Source organism: Mobula birostris, chromosome 5 (genome assembly GCF_030028105.1).
Source record: "Mobula birostris isolate sMobBir1 chromosome 5, sMobBir1.hap1, whole genome shotgun sequence".
NCBI classification, from domain to species: Eukaryota; Metazoa; Chordata; class Chondrichthyes; order Myliobatiformes; family Myliobatidae; genus Mobula; species Mobula birostris.
Genome location: NC_092374.1, coordinates 13,713,006 through 13,736,551, shown reverse-complemented (window position 1 = coordinate 13,736,551; position 23,546 = coordinate 13,713,006). Strand labels below are relative to the sequence as shown.

At 44.4% G+C, this 23,546-nt stretch overlaps 1 protein-coding gene across 5 annotated transcripts in view; it reads right to left on the bottom strand.

The window, feature by feature from the left end:
* The window catches only part of LOC140197554 (microfibrillar-associated protein 3-like), a 59,793-nt gene that overhangs the window by 14,716 nt on the left and 21,531 nt on the right, over positions 1–23,546 (bottom strand). For 3 of the 5 annotated variants that reach the window (XM_072257648.1, XM_072257649.1, XM_072257647.1), the window contains one exon: positions 17,829–18,235. The exons of the other annotated variants lie outside the window; for them this stretch is intronic. In XM_072257648.1, coding sequence (XP_072113749.1) covers positions 17,829–18,093 — 265 coding nt within the window. In that variant the 5' untranslated portion in view covers positions 18,094–18,235. The remainder of the gene's footprint in view (positions 1–17,828; positions 18,236–23,546) is intronic. 5 annotated transcript variants of the gene reach the window in all.

Genomic DNA, 23,546 nt, shown 5'->3' with positions numbered 1-23,546 from the left:
TATCTCACCGAGGGTTTGAGACCCGTCGGCTACCCTCACCTGGTTTAGCCGGCTTGTGGAAGCCGTTAATGTAGGATTAGTGTGAATGGGTAGTTGATGGTCAGCATGGACTCAATGAGTTGGATGGCCCTGTTTCATGCTGTACCTCTCCTTGACTCTAATGAGCTTGCATATATATCACACTCTCACAGTGTGCCAGGTCATGTCAAAATACTTTGAAATTAAGTCATAGGGTCATACAGCACCGATCATCTGTTACAATGTTGGAATAAAAAGAGCCAACTTGCTCCCACAGTTATTTTTGGCATTGGCTGAAAGACAAACCTTATTTTTAAAGATTAGATTTAAAAGATTAGCTTTATATGCCACATGTACATCAAAACGGACAATGAAATGCAACATAAGGAGGCTACAAGGGGGATATTTATAGATGAAGTGAGAGGGCAAAGGACTAGTAATGGAGTTCAAAATGGGGAAAATGTGGTTTTGTCTGTTTGGTAGGTAAAACAGGGAAATATATGGTACTGTGAAAATGTCTTAGGAGCATATATAGCTAGGGTACATATTGGGAAATACAGTATTGTACAAAAGTCTTCAGCACATATACAGGGAGGCTGCCTAAGATTTTTGTACAATGCTGTATTTGTCAATGAGGTGCAGAGCACAAGTTTGTAAATCTGGTGGAAGAAAAGGATGCTGGGAATGCCGTGGGTGGAGCACCGTGGGAAGGGTGTGGGACAGGCGGAAGGAGTGCCAGGATAACGACTGACATGGGTACATACACACCCAGCCCTGAGTCACCAGGCACGGTCATATGATTCCAAACAATTGGTTTATTGATCATAGCAGAATGTCTCTCTGGTGCTTCCCACTCCCTTCCCCTTGTCCCAACCATACTCCGCTTCTCCCTGTCCCCTTCCCACCCTCAGTCCACAATAGAGACCCATATCAGAATCAGGTTTATCATCACTCATGTGTGTCATGAATTGTGTGTTTTTTGCGGCAGCAGTACAGTTCAATAGATAAAATTACTTCAGTACTGTGCAGAAGTCTTAGGCACCCTAGTTCTATATCTGCCTAAGACTTTTGCACAGAACTGTACATTGAAATGTGTTATTTGTGTCAATGGCCAACACAGTCCAAGGATGTGCTGGGGGCATCACGCAAGTGTCGCTATACTTCAGGTGCCAGTGAAGCATGCCCAGAACTTACTAACCTTGTGTGTCTTTGATGTTGTTCATTACAACACAGTGGAAGTGAGATTACTCATTGAGTCATTTTTCTTGTGTGTATTACCTGACTCGTGGACAAAGTCATCTTAGACCCCTGTACAAATACACCCCATTCGTATTAACTTTGCAAACCTTGTCTGAGCTGCTTCCAATTACAGATACAACCTTCCTTCAAAAAGAACCCAGATATTGCACCCAATGCTCTGATGTGGTCTCACTAATGCCCTCTTTGCTGTATTTGCACACAACCCATATCCCTCTCTGGCGGTACATCAACATAGCGATTAGCTCAATGCTTTACAGCCGCAGAGATTAGGGTTCAATTCCAGCCACTGACTGTAAGGAGTTGGCAGGCTTGCCTGTGACCACATGGGCTTCCTCCAGGTGCTCCAGTTTCCTCAAACTTTCCAAAAAGATGCACAGGTTAAGGATAGTAAGCTGTGGGCATGCTATGTGGTCACAAAGAAACATGGCGACACTCGACGGCTGCCCCCAGCACATTCTCGGACAGTATTGGTCGTTTATGGAGGCGATTCATTTCACCGTGTGTTTCCTTAGAGATACAGTGTGGCAACAGGTCCTTCCAGCCCAATAAGCCTGCACCCCCCACCTACACTCCTGTGACCAATTAGCCAACTAACCCATACATCTTTGGAATGTGGGAGGAAACTGGAAAGTCACGTGGACACAGGGAGAACTTTTAAACTCCTAACAGACAGTGATGGGAATAGAACCCCGGCCACTGGCGCTGTAAGAGCATTGTGCTAGCCACTATGCAGGTGGCATGTGACGATTAAAGCTAATCTTTCTCTCTCTGTCTCACTATTTGGATAATAGATTTACCTGCTTTACCTACCAAATAGACAAATCCACACTTGGCCCACATTGAGCTCATTAGCCAGTCGTTTGCCCTTTCATTTCATCTATAAATATCCCCCTTGTAGCCTCCTTACGTTGCCTTTGCAATTCACTTTCTCTGTGTCATCAGTAAATTTAGCATCTACACCTTTGCTGCCATCATCTAAATCACTGAAATGAAGTGGAAAGAGCTGGGCTACCAGCTCTGATCTAAATGGCATGCTACTGGTTATACCTTGCCAAACCTGAAAAGAACCTACTTCTGCTTGCTTTCTATTTTCTGTTACTGATCGGGCTAATGGCGCACTCAAAGCGCTACAAGTTCAAAATTCAAAGTATATTTAGTATCAAAGTACATATACTGTGTGTGGCCAAATGGTTAAGACGTTGGACTAGCGATCTGAAGGTCGTGAGTTCGAGCCCCAGCAGAGGCAGCATGTTGTGACTTTGAGCAAGGCACTTAACCACACACTGCTCCAGGCCACCCAGCTGAAAATGGGTACCGGCAAATGCTGGGAGTTAACCTCACGATAGACTGGTGTCCTATCTGGGGGGGGGGGGCGGGGGGAGTCTTGTACTCTCAGTCGCTTCACGTCATGGAAACCGGCATAAGCACCGGCCTGATGAGCCTATAAGGCTCGGGACAGACTTTAACTTAACTAACATACACTGTGTGACATCATGTACTACCCTGAGATCAATTTCTTTGCAGAGAAAAAATACAATAGAATCAATGAAAAACTACACACAAAGACTGACAACCCATATGTAAAGAAAGACAAAATGCAAATACAGTAAATAAACAAACAAACAAATGAATTACACTGAGAACATGAGCTGCAGAGTCCTTGGAAGTGAGGCCAGAGGATGTGGAGGTGTTGAGGTGAGTGAAGTTATCGACACTGGTTTGGGAGCCTGATGGTTGAAAGGTAATGACTGTTTCGAAACCCAGTGGTGTGGGACCTGAGGCTCCTGGACCTCCTTCCCAGTGGCAGCGGTGAGAATAGACCATGGCCTGGACGATGACTCTGTGCACAGGCCACTTGGTTCCACGCATTCCCCAAGTGCCGACTGGTTACGAGGACTCTGCCGCAAAGGTGATTTTTTTTTGCCAGCAGACTATTTTTAGAAATCCTGACACGTCCTCTAGTATACAAACTGCATATTCAGCTGCATCCTGTGACGTTAAGTGGCAGGGAAGAGCTGCATTATTGGCATCCGGCCAATGGCAAGGAACGAGTTTCCAAAAATACGGATGTACTTTACAATGTTTTCCACACCAACCTCATTCAATTTTACTTCCTGTTCGTGGTACATTGCTGGATATTAAGAATATCCAGTACAGAAGGTCTATTCCAGTAGCACATCGCTCGATAGTGCTGGAGCTGGACTTGCAGCATGTTGCAGTCTGCTTCAGCCACCTGGGAAAAACAGCTTCCCAGGTGGTACATAGAGGAGGTGCGCGGTCCATCGGATGGTGCAGGTGATTGTCTTGGACACTTTTGTTGTGATTGCAGGACTTTGATCATGCAGAATGCTGCAAGTCCGATGGTGGAGGATTTGTTGCGATGGGAAAACCCTTTTGGACATTGGTAATGTCGACTGCTACGAGTCCAATTCACTGGTTCATCAGAGAGACCAGCGGCGGGGGAGTCGTGTGGCCACGGCTGTCACATGAAACAGGCCCTCGTGCCTCTGGGTGGGCTGTTGCAGCCACCGGGTCTGGGTGGGTCTCACCTCTGGGTCTGGGTGGCCCTCATGCCTCTGGGTGGGCTGTTGCAGCCACCGGGGATAGAGACACCAGAGCAGGCTGTGTGTCACTGAATTTCGTGCTGGGTTGGAGGCTGGCCCCTCCTGTGGAAAACGATCTGGAATGTGTTCATCTGCAGCTACACTTGTACAAGATGAGGAACCTCTGCGGGCTTTTTCTTGCAGAAACGTGGCTCCAAAACAACATTCCATGCACCATTAATCTACAGGTCACGACACCCCAGCTCTTGGACTATATTCTTATTTTTTAATATTATCACTTTTGTGACAATATGTTTTCTGCTATCGTAATTAGATATACTCTGTGTGACCAGTGGTACTGTGTTTTGCACCTTCGCCCCGGGGGATCGACCACAAGACCATAAGATAGAGGAGCAGAATTAGGCCATTTGGCCCATCGAGTCTGCTCCACCATTTTATCATGGCTGATCCAATTTTCCTCAACTCCAATCTCCTGCCTTCTCCCTGTATCCCTTCATGGCCTGACCAATCAAGAATCTATCACCCTCTGCCTTAAATATACAAAAAGACTTGGCCTCCACAGCTGCCTGTGGCAAAGAATTCCACAGATTCACCACTCTCTGGCTACATAAATTCCTCCTCATCTCCATTCTGAAAAGACCTTCCTCTATTCTGAGGCTGTGTCCTCTGGTCTTAGACTCTCCCACCACAGGAAACATCCTCTCCACATCCACTCTATCAAGGCCTTTCACCACACGGTTTCAATGAGGCCACCCCTCATTCTTCTGAATTCTAGTGAATACAGGCCCAGAGCTCTTCATATGAAAAGTCATTTAACCCTGGAATCATTTTCCTGAACCTTCTTTGAGCTCTCTCCAGTTTTAGCACCTCCTTTCTAAGGTGCCCAAACCTGCTCACAATACTCCAAGTGAGGCCTCACCAGTACTTTATAAAGTTTCAACATTACGTCCTTGCTTTTATATTCTAGTCCTCTTGAAATATTTGCTAACATTGCATTTGCCTTCCTCACCACAGACTCAACCTGCAAATTAACTTTTAGGGAATCCTGCACAGGGACTCCCAAGTCCTTTTGCACCTCAGTTTTATGTATTTTCTCTCCATTTAGAAAATCGTCAACCCTTTCATTTCTTATGTATGACCATACACTTCCCGACACTGTATTCCATCTGCCACTTCTTTGCCCATTCTCCTAATCTAAGTCCTTCTGTAGCCTCTCTACTTCCTCAAGACTACCAGCCCCTGCAGTTATCTTAATATAGTCTGAAAATTTAGCAACAAAGTTATCGATTCCATCATCCAAATCATGGACTTATAACATCAAAAGAATCAGTCCCAACACAGACCCCTGTGGAACACCACTAGTCACTGGCAGCCAGTCAGAAAAGGCTCCCTTTATTCCCACTCTTTGCCTCCTGCCAATCAGCCACTGCTTTATCCATGCTAGAATCTTCCCTGTAATACCACGGGCTCGTAGCTTGTTAAGCAGCCTCATGTGTGGCACCTTGTCAAAGGCCTTCTAAAAATCCAAGTACACAACATCAACCAATTCTCCTTTATCTATCCCATTTGATACTACTTCAAAGAGTTCCAACAGATTTGTCAGGCAAGATTTTCCCTTGAGGAAACCATGCTGACTACGGCCTATTTTATCATGTGCCTCCAAGTACCCTGAGACCTCATCCTTAATAATCGACTCCAACATCTTCCCAATCACTGAGGTCAGACTAACTGGCCTATAGTTTCCTTTCTTCTGCCTCCCTCCATTCTTGAAGAGTGGAGTGACATTTTCAATTTTCCAGTTTTGTGGAACTATTCCAGAATATAGAGATTCTTGAAAGATCATTATTATCTCCACAATCTCTTCAGCCACCTCTTTCAGAACTCTGGGTGCAGTCCATCTGGTCCAGGTGACTTATCTACCTTCAGACCTTTCAGTTTCACAAGATCCTTCTCCCTAGTAATGGTAACTTCACACACTTCATGTCCCCTGACACCTGGAACTTCTACCATACTGGTAGTTATTCCACAGTGAAGACTGATGAAAGAATGCTGTTTTGTTTGGCTATGTTCATGTGTATGGTTGAATGACAATTAATCTTAAACTTGAACCTAATTTATATGCAAAAATAGGTTATCCAGTACCATCAGTCAGGACTGGAGTTTATATTTCACAAGGTTTCTATTAATATATCACTTTCCTTATCATGCACAAAGTGCTGGAGGAACTCAGCAGGTCAGGCAACGTCTATGAAGAGAAATAAACAGTCGAGGTTTCGGACCGAAACCCTTCACCAGGAGTCCTGATGAAGTCCTGATAAAGGGTCTTGGCACAAAACGTCGATTGTTTATTCCTCTCCACAGATGCTGTCTGACCCACTGAGCTCTTCCAGCACGTTGTGTGTCTGTTACTCTGGATTTCCAGCATCTGCAGAATCTCCTGGGTTTAACCCTTTCCTGATCTTCTGGCCTAGCTGCCACAGGTCTGAGACTCAACAGAGTTTTGAAGAATTAGCAATGATCCCATTCTGACAAGGTGGATGTTAAAACAAAATCTCCTGTGGCTGTTGATGTTGCAAAGAGGACGCAGACTCATGATAAGGCACTGGAGGAATAACACCTCATATTCTGCTTGGGTAGTCCATAACCCCTTGGTATGAATAATTGGAATTTTCAATTACAGGTAGCCCTTGTCTCCTATGTGTCCCACATCCAATCCACCTCCTGTCCTCCCACTATTGTCTAATCTTCCATATCCCACCCTTCAATTTGTCTACCAGAGATTGTCAGGATTCCTAAAATTACCCCACTGGTGGTGTTAGACGCAGATAGTAGTCATACTTTATTGATCCCGGGGGAAATTGGTTATACATTAAGGAGATGCAAGAAACCCTTGGATAGGCACGTGAGTGATAGAAAAATGGAGGGCTATGTGGGAGGGAAGGGTTAGATTGATCTTAAAGTAGGTTAAAAAGTTAGCACAACGTTATAGGCCGAAGGATCCGTACTGTGCTGTACTGCTCTATGTTCTATGTTCTTAATCTCAACACCATCCAGATCAAAGCTGTCTACTTGATCGGTACCCATCTACTACACTAAACATTAATTTGCTTCAGAGTTATTGAAGCTCCATTTCTCCAGACAAGTGGAGCATCTGCAATCAGACTCCTAATACGCATGTTGTAAACCTTCGGAACGTGCTGGGGTGGCAGGTGATGAGTCACCAATCCCCTGATCCCTTTGACGAACAAAGCTCTCTGAGCCTTGTACTTAACAAGGAAATGATCCTGCATCAATTAACACTTCTTGAAAAGAATTCTAACTTTCTACCAACCCCGTGCGTAGGTTTTACCTAAACTCACTCGTGCAAAGCATGGCTCTAATTTCCACAACCAATGGACTCTTTTCAAGGACTCTTCATCTCATGTTCTCTATATCTATCGCATATTTATTTATTGGTATTATTATTTCTTCTTTTTGTATTTGCACAGTTTGTTGTCTTCTGCATCTGGTTGAATGGCTAGGTTGGGCAGTCTTTCATTGATCTGTTATGGTTATTATTCTATAGATTTATTGAGAGTGCCTACAAGAAAATGAATCTCAGGTTTGTATATGGAGGAATATATGTACTTTGATAATAAATTTACTTTCAACTTTGAACCTTGAAGTAACATGGATCTGAGCTCTAAACCCATTGCAAACGTGGGTGCACAAATGCACTATGGCTGCTTACCTGGGCTACTCTGAAAAGACACACTAAATCTGAGACTTTTACCAAGACCTCCAAAGGCAGGAGGAAAATGGGAATAACTCCAACTGCAAGATCCCTGCCACATTGCACACTACCCTTCAGTGACACTGGGTCTAAATCCTGGAATCCCTCCCCAATGACACCAAAGCAAATAAGGATGGACAATGAACACTGCATCCTATTAAATAAAGGAAGAATCCAAATCTGATTTTGTGTTGCCGCATGCCTACACCTGTACATTTAACAACCACTAATTGTTTCCTCAACCAACTGCACAATTTAACATTCAATGAATCAAAATTCCTTTTGCCTCTTTTGGAGCTATTTTGCCATGGTTTGAAATGTACTCCCGTCTCACTGAATTCACAATGTGAACACAATGGGCTGGTTGACCTCCTGCTGTGTTGCAAATCACCTGCCAATTCATGACCTATAAAATTCAGCACAGGAACAGGTCCTTCCATCCATAATGTCTGTACTGAACACAAAACTGAATTAAACTGATTCTCTTCTGGATTTACACGTTCCATATTCATGTGTTTATCTAACAGGCCTCTTAGGGTACGTCCACACTACGCCGGATAATTTTGAAAACGAAGCTTTTTCTCTTCGTTTTGCCCTCCCGTCCACACTGAGCCGGCGTTTTCAGCCCCCGAAAACGGAGATTTTCGAAAACACTCTCCAGAGTGAATAAATCCAAAAACGCTGAATATCTGGCGTAGTGTGTACAGGGTAAACGGAGAGACTTAAAAACATAGTCATGACAACACCACAACAACAATGCTTTTTTCTGCTTCTACTTGGTACTGCGCAAGCACTGCCGTACGGCTGTTATAACGCGCAGTCGGTGTGAATGGCGTGAGAGTTAAATTGTAAAGTGAGCTTCTTTGACTATTTAAAAACGCTGTCATGACATGCCAGAACAGATGTTCGTTGTTTTCTTGAACGCCACCACCTAACACCCTGGTAGCCCGTCCCAGAGAACCACCACTCATCTACTGTATGTGAACAACTTGCCCTGTACACCTCCTGGGTGGGCATTCAGAATCTTTCTCCCAGGGTAGGAATGTTGACACTGAAATATGCAGTGATACATGTGGACTGCCACCAGTACACCCTCACATGTGCCATTTGTTAACGCAAACGGCGCTGTTCACTGTATGTTTTGATGCGCATGTTGACAAATGAACTTGAGCCTTGAAATCCCAAAGTTTAGAGGGCATCCATTTAAGACCTGAGGTCCACGGATCCCTGCTTAATGGTGTTGGTCTGTGGCGTAAAGAAGGTTGGGAACCCCTAGTTTAAGGTGAGAGGAAGAAAGTTTAAAGGAGATTTGCAGAGCAAGTTGTTTACATCCAGAAGAGAACTGGCTTACTTTGGAAAGTTGGAATTTGAGGGGACAATTCACAGAAACTTATAAAGAAAGTAGCTCTTACAAACTTCTACGAAGTCTCAGCTCAGCCTCTGACGTTCCAGGTAAAACAATCCAGGTTTGTCCAACCTCTCCTTGGGCTTATACTCTAACCCAGGCAGCATCCTACTAAACTCATCTGCACCCTTTCCAACGCCCCCAAATAATGGGGCAACCAGAATTACAGGAAATTGTCCAAGAACTCTGACATTACTCAGGGGAGAGCTGATCACAAATCACTGATGTGGACAAAACAGAAACAAATTATTGGACAGAAACAGATGCAAAACTGACCCCTCCCCGCTTTCTAACGATGTTGTAACCACTGCCCTAAACCCCAGAAGAAATTAACCTCTATCATATCCATTAAACACCGTTGGAGGCTAGTCATTGGGTATATTTAAGGCAGAGGTTTATAGATTCTTGATTAGTTAGAGCATGAAAGGATACAGGGAGAAGGCAAGAGATCGGGGCTGAGAGAGAAAATGGATCACCCTTGATGAAATGGCAGAGCAGACTCGATGGGCCAACTGGCCTAATTCTGCTCCTACATCTTATGATCTTGTGGTCAAACGTGCCAACATCCATTGGTAGGAAATGGACAGTCAACAACTCGGGCCAAGAAGAAGGGTATCAACTCAAACCGTCGACTTTTCATTTCTCCCCTAGACGTTGCCTGACGTGCTGAGTTGCTCCAGCATTTTGTATGTTTTGCTCAAGATCTCCAGCCTCTGCAGAATCTTTTGTATCTCCATATAGAAAGAGGTCCATCCACTTCTGAGCTGCATTTCCCTGGCTTCAACACACTGCATTTTAAGTATTGCAACCTTGCATAGCTTTCTATCCCCAACTTCGGTTTCTTGTCTGCTAACTAATCTTAATTATATCTTCCTACGAATTCCACAGCTCCTAATCCTCTCAAATAATCTCCAGTCGAAGCCCTTCAGGTAGACTGCATTGCAGCATGCGTCATGAATTCAAAGTATTTGGAGGAGAATTAAGCACGTTGATCACTTCTGAATTCCGCATTGATAACTTGCAGCTTTATATAAATGCATGGGTATTACACTCTTAATTACAGACATTATAATGTTTCTTTCAGATTCCACAGATGTTTAATGGCCCATAATTGTGCTGACTGTATTTTGGTAAATTACTAAGGACAGTATCTAGTCCACTACCATGTGCTTGTGCATGATAACCCTAAAACACAAAAGTCCTGAAGTCGTAAAACACAATGATTTCCGTCTCAGCCATTTTTACCTTCCTCCCTTGTTCTGAGGATGCATCCCAACGGGTGTCTTAATTTCCTTTTAGCTTCAATCAGTTACTTGAAAATTTTGTTTATAATTTGACTTGTAACGATCTCCAGTTTGATGTCCATCTGCTCTTGGTTGGCTATGGTTGCAGTCCGTGGAATTTGGAAGGTTAATGTTCCAAATCCAACTGGACAGAACTTTCCCCAGCATTAGGACGATTGGACAGACACTAGATGGAAGCCACTTGCACTGGGTTTGGAGTTCAGAAGTAGGTTACTTAACTTAAAAGTTAGTGACAGGTCTCTCATGAGTGGGTGACGCAAACAAAATGCTGGAGGAACTAAGCAGACTGGGGAGCATTTACAGAGGGGAATAAACAGTGCACATTCCAGGCTGAGACCTTTCATCAGGACCGGAAAGGAAAGGGGAAGAAGCCAGAATTAAGTGGGAGGAGGGGAAGGAGATCTTCCTCCGGTTCCCATTCTCCTTCCTCTTCTTTCATGGTTCACGATCTTCTATCAGATTCCTTCTTCAGCTTTTTACTTCTTCCTCGTATCACCTCCCAGCTCCTCACTTCATTCCCCTCCCCCCCCCACCCACCTTCCCCCTCACCTGGCCTTACGAATCACCTCCCAGCTTCTCACTTCATTCCCCTCACCCCCCACCCACCTTCCCCCTCACCTGGCCTTACGAATCACCTGCTAGCTGGTACTCCTTCCCCTCCCCCCCCCATCTTATTCCGACTTCTGTCCCTTTTCTTTCAAGTCCTGATGAAGGGTCTCGGCCCGAAATATTGTTTTTTTATTCCCCTCCATAGATGCTGCCTGAGCTGCTGAGTTCTTCCAGCATTTTGTGTGTGTGTGTTGCTCAAGGTTTCCAGCATCTGCAGAATCTCTTGAGTTTAATGAGTGGTGTTGGGAAAAACTTTTGCACACAGGGTTGGTAAGACTTCTCTTCAGAAAATGACAATTGTTATTAAATACAGTACTGCGCAGAGGTCTTAGGCACAAATACATCGCTAGGGTACCTCAGACTTTGAAGCAGTACTCAACGGGGAGTGGTGAGTGAGTTTGTAAATCTGGCTGGAGCAAAGGACGTTGGGAATGGTGAAGGTGGAGCACCACAGGAGGGGTGTGGAACAGGTGGCAGAGAAAGAGTGCCAGGGATTGGGGAAGGGGGATGGCATGGGTGCAGACACAGCCAGCCTTGAGCCAACAGACATCTTTTTATTCAAACAATTGGTTTATTGATCGTTACAGAACGTCTTTCTGGTACTTCCCGCTCCCTCCCCTCTCCCATCCCCCTGTCCCACCACGATTCAAACAATGGGCTAGCAGAACTCAGCAGGTCAGGCAGCATCTATGGACGGGAATAAACAGTCGACGTTTCGGGCTGAGACCCTTCATCAGGACTGGAAAGGAAGGGGGAAGAAGTCAGAATAAGAAGGTGAGGGGAGGGGAGGAAAAAGTACAAGGTGACAGGTGATCACAGTGAGAGAGCAGTGAGGGAGGGTCTCACTGAACTCCCGTCACAGAGAAGATTTAAACTTCTTCAGGGTAGGCATACCTCAAAGAGACTTCACAGTGGGGCAGTGGCAATAGTACAGTGCAGTACATAAAATTACGACAGTACTGTGCAAAGATAACTCTCTCTCTCTCTCTCTCTCTCTCTCTCTCTCTCTCTCTCTCTCTCTCTATATATATATATATATATATATACACATACAGAAGGTGCTTTAGACCTTTGCACAATACTGTATAAGCTGAGAAAGTTTTGTTATTCAAAGGCATCAGGGGACTGGTGACTCACCTACTGACACCGCAAGGTATTTCCGTCATCAACAAGGCACAAATTAGAAGTCTGACTGTATATGCTTCACTTGTCTGGACAAGTGGAGCTGCTAAACTTCTTGAAGAAGCACGGCACCTTCCAGGTGAAAGCAGCCCAGCTAAGTGGGAAAAGGCAGAAATTTTCCCTGTGAATTTGTTGCTGGCAAAAATATGAAGTGACAAATCAGCCATAATCCTATTGAGGACAAAGGGTCTGAAAATACTTCTCCAGTCCCATGTTTCTATTCTTCCCTTTAAATCATACGTTTCTTTTACTGTAGTGTACTTGCAACTTTGTCAATGCTTCTTTGTACAGTTTCCTGTAATTTGGGAAACTTTTTCCACTGAACTAAGAACTCATACTCCTTGATGAGGTCACACCCATTTAATTTTATACTGGATTCATCTCATCCAAGACTCTAAGAATATGTTGCGGGAGTAGACACAAGCTTATTTTGTCAGAAAATTTGCCCAGGGCCAGGTCCAAATGTTATGCTCAAACAAGAGAGAATCTGCAGATGCTGAAAATCAAAGAAATACACACAAAATGGTGGAGGAACACAGCACGCCAGGCAGCATCTAGGGAGAGGAATATGCAGCCAACAAGCAACTGGAATAAACAGGATTTCCAGCATCTGCAGAATCTCTTGTGTATTAATTTCTTTAATAATTTCATATTTCCAGTATCTGCATTTTTGAGGATTAAATAATAATATCCTTCATAATTTCCATTTTTGCTTGCTTTAACAGACCAGGACATATTTCACATTGGGCTGGGGGTTCAGTCACTTTCTAAGATGCTAACCTCCTTCATACTCCTCTGATAATCTTTATCTCATCTGTTTATCTCACTGTCAGCTTATCGAGGCACAAGAGATTCTGCAAATGCTGCAAATTGCTTGAGTAACACACACAAATTGCTGGAAGAACTCAGCAGGTCAGGCAGAATTGATATAGGCATCCGTTAGTCTCATGAGACTGTGGATTTACGTTTTGGAAGGTTTCCAGGGCGCAGGCCTGGGCAAGGTTGTATGGAAGACCGGCAGTTGCCCATGCTGCAAGTTTCCCCTCTCCACACCACCGATGTTGTCCAAGGGAAGGGCACTAGGGTCGATACAGCTTGGCACTGGTGTCATCACAGAGCAATGTGTGGTTAAGTGCCTTGCTTAAGGTCACAACACGCTGCCTCAGCTGAGGCTCGAACTAGTGACCTTCAGATCACTAGACCGACCCCTTAACCAGTTGGCCACGCACCAACACATTGATAGAGGGAAATAAACCGTCTAAATTCTGGGCTGGGAACAGGAGTCTTGGCCCAGGACATCAGTTGTTTATTTCTCTCCATACATGCTGCCCGTTGGGTGGTGGGATGGAGTTAAGTCCCTATCAAAGAAGGTGTAAGATGCTCCGTCCCTCCGCTAGCCTGCAGGTCACCCTTGGGCAAGGTGTAGCACCTGCTTAACCCCCCGATCCAGGTCACGTGAAGCCATGGGAGCAGGGGGTGGATGGTCATTTGAGTGGCTGATGCATATCACAAGTCCTGGTTATGTGACCACTGACATCCGGCAGACAACCTCTGAAGATGACTAGGCTCACCAATATTGCAAGGACACAGCCCAGAAGAAGACAATGGCAAACCACTTCGATAGAATTTGCCAAGAACAATCATGGTGAAGACCATGGTCACCCACATCATATGGCACGGCACATAATGTTAATGATGATAATATGCTGCCTGACCTACTGAGTTCCTCCAGCATTTTTGTGTGACGTCAGCTTAACCACCTTCATTGTAAACACAAAGCATTCATCGATAATTTTTACCTCATACTTTTACCTCTACACACTTCCAAAGACAAGAAAACAACCAGACATTGCAGTCACCTCCACCAATAAGGAGGGTCCATTAAGATGAGTTATGCAATTTCCCACATTTCACCAGCACACAGAACCTGTTCTTCCAGGTTACCTCACACCCCACACAACATCTCAAAGTTCACTTGGTATGTGCAAGAGTCACAACTAAGTAAACAGCATGCAAACACATTTAAGCTTGGCTACATCTGATCTTTCTAAACATTGCACAGGATTAAGATGAAGCTTATTATTAATAGAAATCTCTGTCAATTGGTGGACGCCACCCAATCCATCACAGGCAAAGCCCTCCTCACTGTTGAACGCATCTACCAGCAGCACTGCCATCAACAAGGACTCCCCTCATACAGGCCGTGTTCTCTTCTCCCAGGAAAGAGGTACAGGAGGTTTAGATCCTACACCATCAGGCTCAGGAACAGTTATTACCCTTCAACCATCACACTCCTGAACCGGTGTGGATAATGTCACTCACCTCAATTCTCAACTGGTTCCACTACCTATGGCTCACTTTCATGGGCTCTACAACTCGTTCTCAGTAGTATTTATTTACTTGTTTGTTTGCACGGTTTTTCTTCTTTTACACATCGGTTGTTTTGGTGTGTAGTCTTTCATTGTTTCTATTACATTTCCCTCTTCTACTGAAGAGTGTGAAGAAACATGAATGATAGAAAAGTAGCAAGCTAGGAAGGATTGGTCTTAGATTAGGTTAGGAGGTCAGTAGAACACAGAACATAGAACACTACAGCATCATAGTCTGGCAAAATACTCGAATGTAACTGGAAATGGAATTGGAATTGGGTTTGATTTATTATTGTCACACATACAGAGACACTGTACAGTTAAAAGCCTGTCTCACATGCTGTTCATCTATCATCTGTCATCATCTAGGTGACAGGTCATCTATCATCATAAAGTGCTTCAAAATGCTGATCGTGTTGTGCATTGACTCCAGCCTTCCAGACAACCTCGCTCCGCCACAATTCAGCTACCGCCAAAACAGTGTTGCTAGGGTAATGGAGGAGGCAACAACTTCCTGTGTCATCGATAATGGGCACACGCATAATCTGGAAGGAGCCAACTGAAAGTGTGGTGGAACTTGATGCATTAGGATTTCAAAGGGGTATTAGATAAGTAATTTTAAAACACCAGATCAATGGGGAAACGCCTCTCAAAAGTCCAACCCCATTGTGGGAGATGGAAACAGGTAAGGCCCGCCAACCGGGCTCTGGTGAAGCACTATAGGCCAGCCCCCTGTACAGTGGACGCAATGGATTGCAGAAGTGTTGATGAACTCCAACTGTACCATCAGCTTCAGAGGACAACAGAGATGGGAGGTCATCAATAGCCTATGATCCATCGGAAGCTAAGGGCCCAACAACGATGAGGAAATGGAAAGAAAACAGGATTAATTAGTTGGAAGTCAATTACTTGGGAGCAAGGATTTATTAGTTGGTAGAAATATTAGAAGAGAGATCAGAAAAAATATATTTCTCTCAAGGAATGTTGAGATTTGGACGTCACTTTCCGTAAGCATGGAGGAAACAGAAACCTTTAGCAGATTGGAAAAAGTGACTTGGTGAGTATTTGAAGACTCGTATTATGAACCAAAAGTTGGAATTGGCTGTAAGAACATTTTGGCCAGAAAAATATGATTCGGAAACTGGTTCTCTACTGTACCATAAATGCCTGTGATTACGAGTCACAGAGTCACACAGCACAGAAACAGGTCCATCAACCCAAATGATCTATAATTCCCATCCAAATTAATCCCATGTCCCTATGTTTGGCCCAGATCCCTCCAAATCAGTGGTTCACAACCTTTCCTATGCCATGGAACAATACCCTTAAACAAAGGGTCCACGGACCCCAGCTCTAAGCTTTTCCTATTCATGTACCTGTCCAAATAATGTTATTGTGCCTGCCTCAACCGTTTCCTCTGGCAGCTCGCTCCATATACTATTCATCCTCTGGGTGAAAAGGTTGTCCTTCGATTTTTATTACATCTCTCCCTTCTCACCTTAAATCAATTTCTAATTCTTGATTCCCCAACCCTGGGAAAAAGATTGTGCACATTGACCCTATCTATGCCCCTGAAGATTACTGCTCATTCTCTTATAAGGTGCCAATCCTCTCGACCGCTTCTATAACACAGCCCCTCAGTTCCCAGTAAAGTCCTCGTTAATCTACTCTTCACTCTTTCTATGTTAATTGCATCTTCCGCATGGCAATCTGACCAAAGCTGAACACAGTACTCAAAGTGTAGCCTCACCAACATCTTGAACAAATGAAACACCATATTATGAACAGTACAGGCCCTTCGGCCCACCATGTTGAAGAGTGTCAGCCGGAAATATCGACTGTTTACTCTATTCCATAGATGTTGCATGGTCTGCTGAGTTCCTCCAGCATTTTGTGTGTGTTTCTCTGTGTAAAATGCTTACCTCTGACATCTCCCTTATTCTTTCCTCCACTTACTGTACTGTACCTTAAAATATATCCCAGTTTCTATACTCAGTGCTCTGGCTGATGAAGCCCAGTGTGCCTAAGGTATATGATTTCAAATGGCTGGGTGTGATAGCAAAGAGGTAGCACAAGCACGATGAGTGAAATGGCCTCGTATCCCCTGAGATGGTAAACGCACTGGCAAACTCTCTCTGCATCAGAACCGTGAGAATTCTCCATGTCATTAACACAAGAGATTCTACAGGTACTGGAAATGCAGAGCAACACACACAAAATGCTGGAGGAACTCAGCGGGTCAGACAGCATCTACGGAGAGGAATAAATAGTCGATGTTTCCAGCTGTGACCCTGGAAAGGAAGGGGGAATAAACTAAAAGAAGGAGGTGAGGGGAGGGGAGGGGAGGGAATGCAGACTGGCAGGTGATAGGGGAAACGTGGTGAGGAGGGAAGTGGGGGAGGGGTAATGAAGTGAGAAGCTGGGAGGTGATAGGTGGAAGAGGTAAAGGAAGAAGCTGAAGAAGAAGGAATCTATAGAAGAGGAGAGTAGACCATGGGAGAAAGGGAAGGAGGAAAGGCACCAGAAGGGGGTGACAGGCAGGTGAAGAAAAGAGAATGAATAAGAGGGGAGCCAGAATGGGGAAAGGAAAAAGAGAGAAGGGGGAGTTTAAGGTTTAAAGTTAGGTTTGGGACACGGCTGGTGGCGTAGTGGCATCAGTGCCAGACTTCAGGACGAAAGGTCCCGAGTTCGAATCCAGCCGGCTCCCCTGCACACTTTCCATCTGTGCTGGGTTACGAGCTGGTGATCTCTTTGGAAACTCAGCCGGTAGAAGGCAATGGCAAACCTCTGCTGTAACTTGCCTCGTACATGGTTCCCCACTACATCAGAGAGGCGTGGAGGCTAACCAGAGAAACTCCGGATGCGAGGTACCTTTCCTTTTTACCTGAGGTTGAACCTTACCCTCATTAGATGCTTTCTGACATGCTGAACCCCACCAGTAGTTTGTGTGTGGTATAGGCATCCACTAGTCTTGTGAGACCATGGATTTGCACCTTGGAAGGTTTCCAGGGCGCAGGCCTGGGCAAGGTTGTATGGAAGACCGGCAGTTGTCCATGCTGCAGGTCTCCCCTCTCCACGCCACCAATGTTGTCCAAGGGAAGGGCACCAGGGCCAATACAGCTTGGCATCAGTGTCGTCACAGAGCAATGTGTGGTTAAGTGCCTTGCTCAAGGACACAACACACTGCCTCAGCTGAGGCTTGAACTAGCGACCTTCAGATCACTAGACCAACGCCTTAACCACTTGGCCAACACTTTATTCAATGTGTATTCAAGTATCATCGTCAGGATGAGTCTGTTTACAAAACAAGTTATGCCCTTGGGTGCAATTGAGTTCCAAACTTACCACCTTCCTGAGTCAGCAATCTCCCGTTGGAGTTGTACCACTGAACTTGTGGCGGAGGGTTCCCGCTGACGTTACAGCCTATCGTTACACTGAGACCCTCTTTGGCTATGAGGTGATCCAGCTGGGACATAATAAAAGGCACTCGCCCGGCCGTCTGCTCTGTCCCATTTATAGCGGTGTCATTTGCGCCCTGGGCCAGAGTGCACAGCAGGTGGCCGGATGTCAACAGGAGAAGGCAGCATTGCAGGTTGACCAGCGCAGTCATCTCTACTGCCAAGAAGTTGTCACACTGCCCGCCTAGTCTTTTATCGTGTGCGTGAGGGACTTCATTCCCAAATTAAGACACAAATAGTGTTTTTCCTTGGTATGCAGCTGTAGTTTTCAAGTTTCATTGAGGATGGCGCTACCTAGAAATCAAAAAGCACAATCTTAAGGTACGAGCAAGAAAGGGATGTTAAAATCCTTGTAGGAGATGAGACCTGTCAGGGAGCTGAGCTTGCAAAACAGTAACTTAAGGCAGGAAGTTACATCAGAATCAGAACCAGGTATAACATCATTAGCATATGTCATGACATTTGCTTTTTGTGGCAGCAGTATATTGCAATACATCGTACTTTTAAAAACTACAAATTACAATAAGAACATATGTGCTCGCATATATACTGTATATACAGTACCGTGCAAAAGTCTGAGGCACAAATCTATAGCTAGGGTGCCTAAGACTTTTGCACAGTGTTGCATTTGTCAACGTGGAGCGGAGAACAAGTTTGTAAACCTAGCGGGAATGAAGAATGTTCAGAATGATGAGTGTGGAGCGCCGCGGGAGGGGTGTGGAGCAGCAGACGTTGGGAGTGCCAGGAGCTGGGGGGTGGCGTGGGTGCAGACACACCCAGATCTGAGACATCGGATTGGACATTTGATTCCAAGCAATTGGTTTATTGATCATTACAGAATGTCTCTCTGGTGCTTCCCACTCCCTCCCCTCTCCCTTCTCCTTTTCCCAAACATGATTCCCTCTCTCACTGCCCCCTTCCCACTCTCAGTCCACAATACAGACCCACATCAGAATCAGGTTTATCATCACTCACAATATGTTATGAAATTTGTTCTTTTTTGTGGCAGCAGTCAGAGCAATACATAAAATTACCACAGTACTGTGCAAAGGTTCTAAGCACCTTAACTATATGCATGTCCCTAAGATTTTTGCACAGTACTGTACATATAAATTAAATAAATAGTTCAAAAAGAGAGCAAAATAAAGAAAAAAATAATCAGGTACTCTTCATTGTCCATTCAGAAATCTGACGGCAGAGGGGAAGAAGCTATTTGTAAAACTTCGAATGTCTGTCTTTATGCTCCTGTGCCTCCTCCTTGATGGTAGCACGTCCTGGGCGATGGGGGTCCTTAATCATGGATGCAATCTCTTTTGAGGCATCACCTTTTGAAGATGTTTATATTTAAAACAAGATTTAAAAAGCATTTGCAGGTACTAGAAAGCTGTAATAAAAACTTCTAAAAAAAACACAGGAAACTCTCAGCAGGTCAGACAACATACTTCCCAGCTCATATGAAGAGTTCCAGACTTGAAACGTGAATTGAGTTTCTTTCTCCACAGCTGCTGTCTCACCTGCTGTTTTCTGTTTTTTTTGACATTAAACAATAATTCTCCTGGCTTGAATCATGAGACCGGTTCTGGTTCTAGCACTTGGGAAGCACTTGGGTACATTGAAATTATAGGGAACATAGGTGGAGATAATAGGAGAAAATTTTACCCCATAGAAGAGGTGTCTGTAAATGGAGGGTACAGGCTTGGGGTAAAAAGTTCAGAGACACTCTGAGAAAGACTTCTTTTGACTCAGAGGTTTATTGGAAACTGGACTACTCTTCTACACACTACTGTGGCAACACATGGTTGCTGTCCCCTTCCTGTCAGCTTGAAACAGTCCGGCCATTCTCCTCTGACCTCTCTCATTAATCAGGATGGTGGAAGCAGGAACTCTCACAACATTTAAGAAATTTCTATACAGACACACGAATTGCCGAGAACGTTATTGAGCAACGGACGATCTGTGGGAGGAACTCAGCAGGACGATAACATGCTTGTGGGGAAAGAAGTTGACAACATTCCCTCACACAGATGCTGCTCAACCCACTGCGTTCATCCAGCATATTGCTCGTTGCTTCATAATCTAGCATCTACAGGCACTTGTGTTTCCAAGGAGTTTGACTAACTGCTGGTAAGTGAGATTATTATGTAGTAAATGGATGAATAAACACTTCTCAGGGGTCAAGCCGGTTACAGGTATCAATATTAACCGATGTTTCGATGACAAACTCTGTCATCTTCATCAAGGAAGATGCTTGGGCATGTCTAGTCCGATGGTATATATACCCCCAACGTCCATCCTTCCCAATTGGTTAGTCCTCATCCAATCATGTTTGTGCTGTCCCACTTTGATTACAGCCAAATCCCAGTTCTTACTTAGAGCGAGACCTTCATTCTTGTCAAAATTCTTCTTCTGTAGTTTTATTTCAATGCCTTCCTTCACCAGGCAGTCCAACTGTTCCGCGACCACCAGAGCAGCATACATCCAAAGATTCAATTTAAAACGGAGATGCAGAAGAATGGCCGCCTCCCATTCCTGGACATTCTAATATGACAGAAACTGGACGGTAGCCTCAGACATGGCGTCTATCACAAACCCACTCACATGGACTTATACCGCAACAATAACAGCCACCATTCCGCCTCCCGACGTACAGCAGTTCTTTCTACTTTGATAACTGAGCGAAAACTATTTCGGACCCAAAGGGTCTCCCCGAAGAAATGAGACAATTATGCACACGCTCCTACAGAACGGCTACAAGGCAAAGGAAATCAATCGGGCACTTAGAAGGGCCATCAGAAAAACTAGGAAACCTAATAACGAGGAGGAACCCATTGCTCCCGCCTGTGTTCCCTATATTTCCATGGTTTCTGGAAGGATCACTAGGACCCTGTAGAAACACTGGATTAATACCATCCACAAACCCACAGGAAAGCTCAAATCACTGCTAATGAGGATCAAAGATGACCAGGAACTGAGGATGGCTGGCCTTTACAGGATTCCCTTGTGAATGCAGAGCAGCGAGTATCAGCCAGACGGGATGCACGGTGGAAACCTGCATCAAGGAGCACAGGAGATGCATCCACTTAGGTTACCTGGAGAAATCAGCCATAGCAGAACATTGCATTCGCAATGACTATAGGATTGACTTTGATGGCGCAAAACTACTGTGCCGCGCCAATTGCTTTTGGGAACGTCTGGTGAAGGAAGCCATTGAAGTAAAACTAGAGTAGAAGAATGTTAGCAAAGACGAAGGTCTCACTCTAAGTAAGAACTGGAATTTGAGAAAGCGAAAACCTGATTGGATGAGGACTAACCAATCAGGAGGGATGGACTACAGGGGTATATATCACACCGGACTAGACATTACTAGGCATCATCCCTGATGAAGGTGAGAGTTTGTCATCAAAACATTGGTTAAAATCAATACCTGTACCCAACTGGAAGCCTGAGAAGAGTTTATTCGTAGTTTACATGGGGAAAGAATTAGGTCCTTTTTCTAGTAAATGGAATTATTTATGCTAGTAAATGGAAGAATGGCCGAGAGGATCATTGAAATCTCCCTACCATCCATCAGGGACATTTATCAGTTTAGCTGGGTACACGGGGCCCTTAGTATTATCAAGGATCGCACCCATCCATCTAGCATCCTCTGTTTTTCTACCATCAGGCAGGAGACTCCGTTGCATAGAGACAAGAACAGTCAGGATGGAAAACGGCTTCTTCCCTCAGGCCATTCGGCTTCTGAACTCCCTGCCGTGTCACATTCAAAGTGTCACCAGATAATCTGTATTGTATATAAAATATTTAATTTATGCACTTTGTTTATCTATTTAACATTTACATAGTTAAATGACAATAAACTTGTCTTGAATTGACTTGATTTAATCTTGATGGGTAAACATAGAGTACGGTATGGGCACGCTGGGTGAAAGCCCTGCTTCTCTGTGAGTGATTCTACTACTTAGGAAAGGGTACAGAAGCTAAGGAAAGATTTAACGAAATTACACTCAGTGGCCACTTTATTAGGTACACCTGCTCATTAGTGCAAATATCTAATCAGCCAATGACATGGCAGCAACTCAATGCATAAAAGCATGCAAACATGGTCAAAAGGTTCAGTTGTTGATCAAACCAAACATCAGAATGTGGAAGAAGTGTGCTGGGAATGGATGTGGAAGTTGAGGCAAGGAAAGGGTTAACATTATTTTTGGGCAAGGACAAATTGCAGATAGAGTGCAGACAGACCAGGCAAGAAATGTCTTTGAAGAGTATGGCTTTTGTTTGCACAGCAGCAGGGTTGGAGAACTTTTGCTTTCTGGAGAAGAGATAAGAATATAATGGAAGGACTCAAGGAATACACACTAACTAAGGGACAATTACTTTACCAAACTTCAAAGTATTGTCTTGTAGTTTCTGCTGACGTTTAACACCTGTATTGTGAATGGCAATTGATCTTGCAAGTAAGGAATTCAACCACACACAAATAGTCAATATCTGTAACCGCTTGTTAATTCTGTATAAAAGGAGCATTTCTCTGTTCAGACTTCAGAACAGTGCTGTGACAGGGGCCACGCTGTTTTCCTCGTGCACAAGTAAAATAAAGCTTGTTTGAGGAACAAGTCCAATGAATAGGCAATGACATTTCCTAAGGATGTGCTGGGGGCAGCCCCCAAGTATCGCCAGTTTAGTTATGAGCTTGCAGCAGAGAAGCTGGGAGTATGAGATGCTGTGCGGCGATCTGATTGAAATATTCCAAATCAGGAAACAAAATGCTTCCCATTGGTTGATGGGTCAGGAAAAAAGCGACATGGAATGAAAGGGACTAGCAGAGGAACCACAAGTAGAACGGATTTATCTCTGCGCGGTGAGTGGTTTACATCTGGTCTGCCGGGAGGATTCGTGGTGGTAGGTTCAATCGTCGCATTCCATACTGAGCAAAGTTAAGTATTGGACTGGGACCAGGTGAATGTCTGATGTCAAATGACCTCTTTTAGTATCCTAACGTTCCTCTGATTATGTGTCAGACTCATTAACCGAAGAGAAAAACTTTATTTCCTGATTTAAAGTACTTCTATCAGATCTCCACTGTAAGCCTATGACTAAATGGCGATCATTGCAGGCTGCCCCCCAGCAATCCTTAAGTGCACAAATGATGCATTTCACTGTAAGTTTCAATGTACATGTGATAAGTAAATCTTAATATGAAAAATCTGAATCAGATTAACGTTCCTCATCCATAGAATCATGTCCCCAGCCTTTAGATCTTTCTTGAAATTTGGAAACTCATGCTGGACACAATATAATAACTCTTATGTTCTACGTTCTATGTATGATGCTTGAAGCCCTCAGCAGGTTAGGTAATATCTGTGGATAGAGTACCGGAGCTCATGTTTCAGATATGAGACCCTTTCCACAATACGATGATTGGCCCGGACATTTTCTTGTGATCACAAGGCCCTGTTAGATATTGGTAATGTACTGTGCAATACTGTGAGTCCTATTCATTAGTTCATTAGTGAGACCGTCGGCGGGGAAGATACGCTGCCTCAGTTGTGACGCGTACAAGGCCCCTGTGCCTCGGGTCAACCTGTTGCAGTCACCGGCGAAG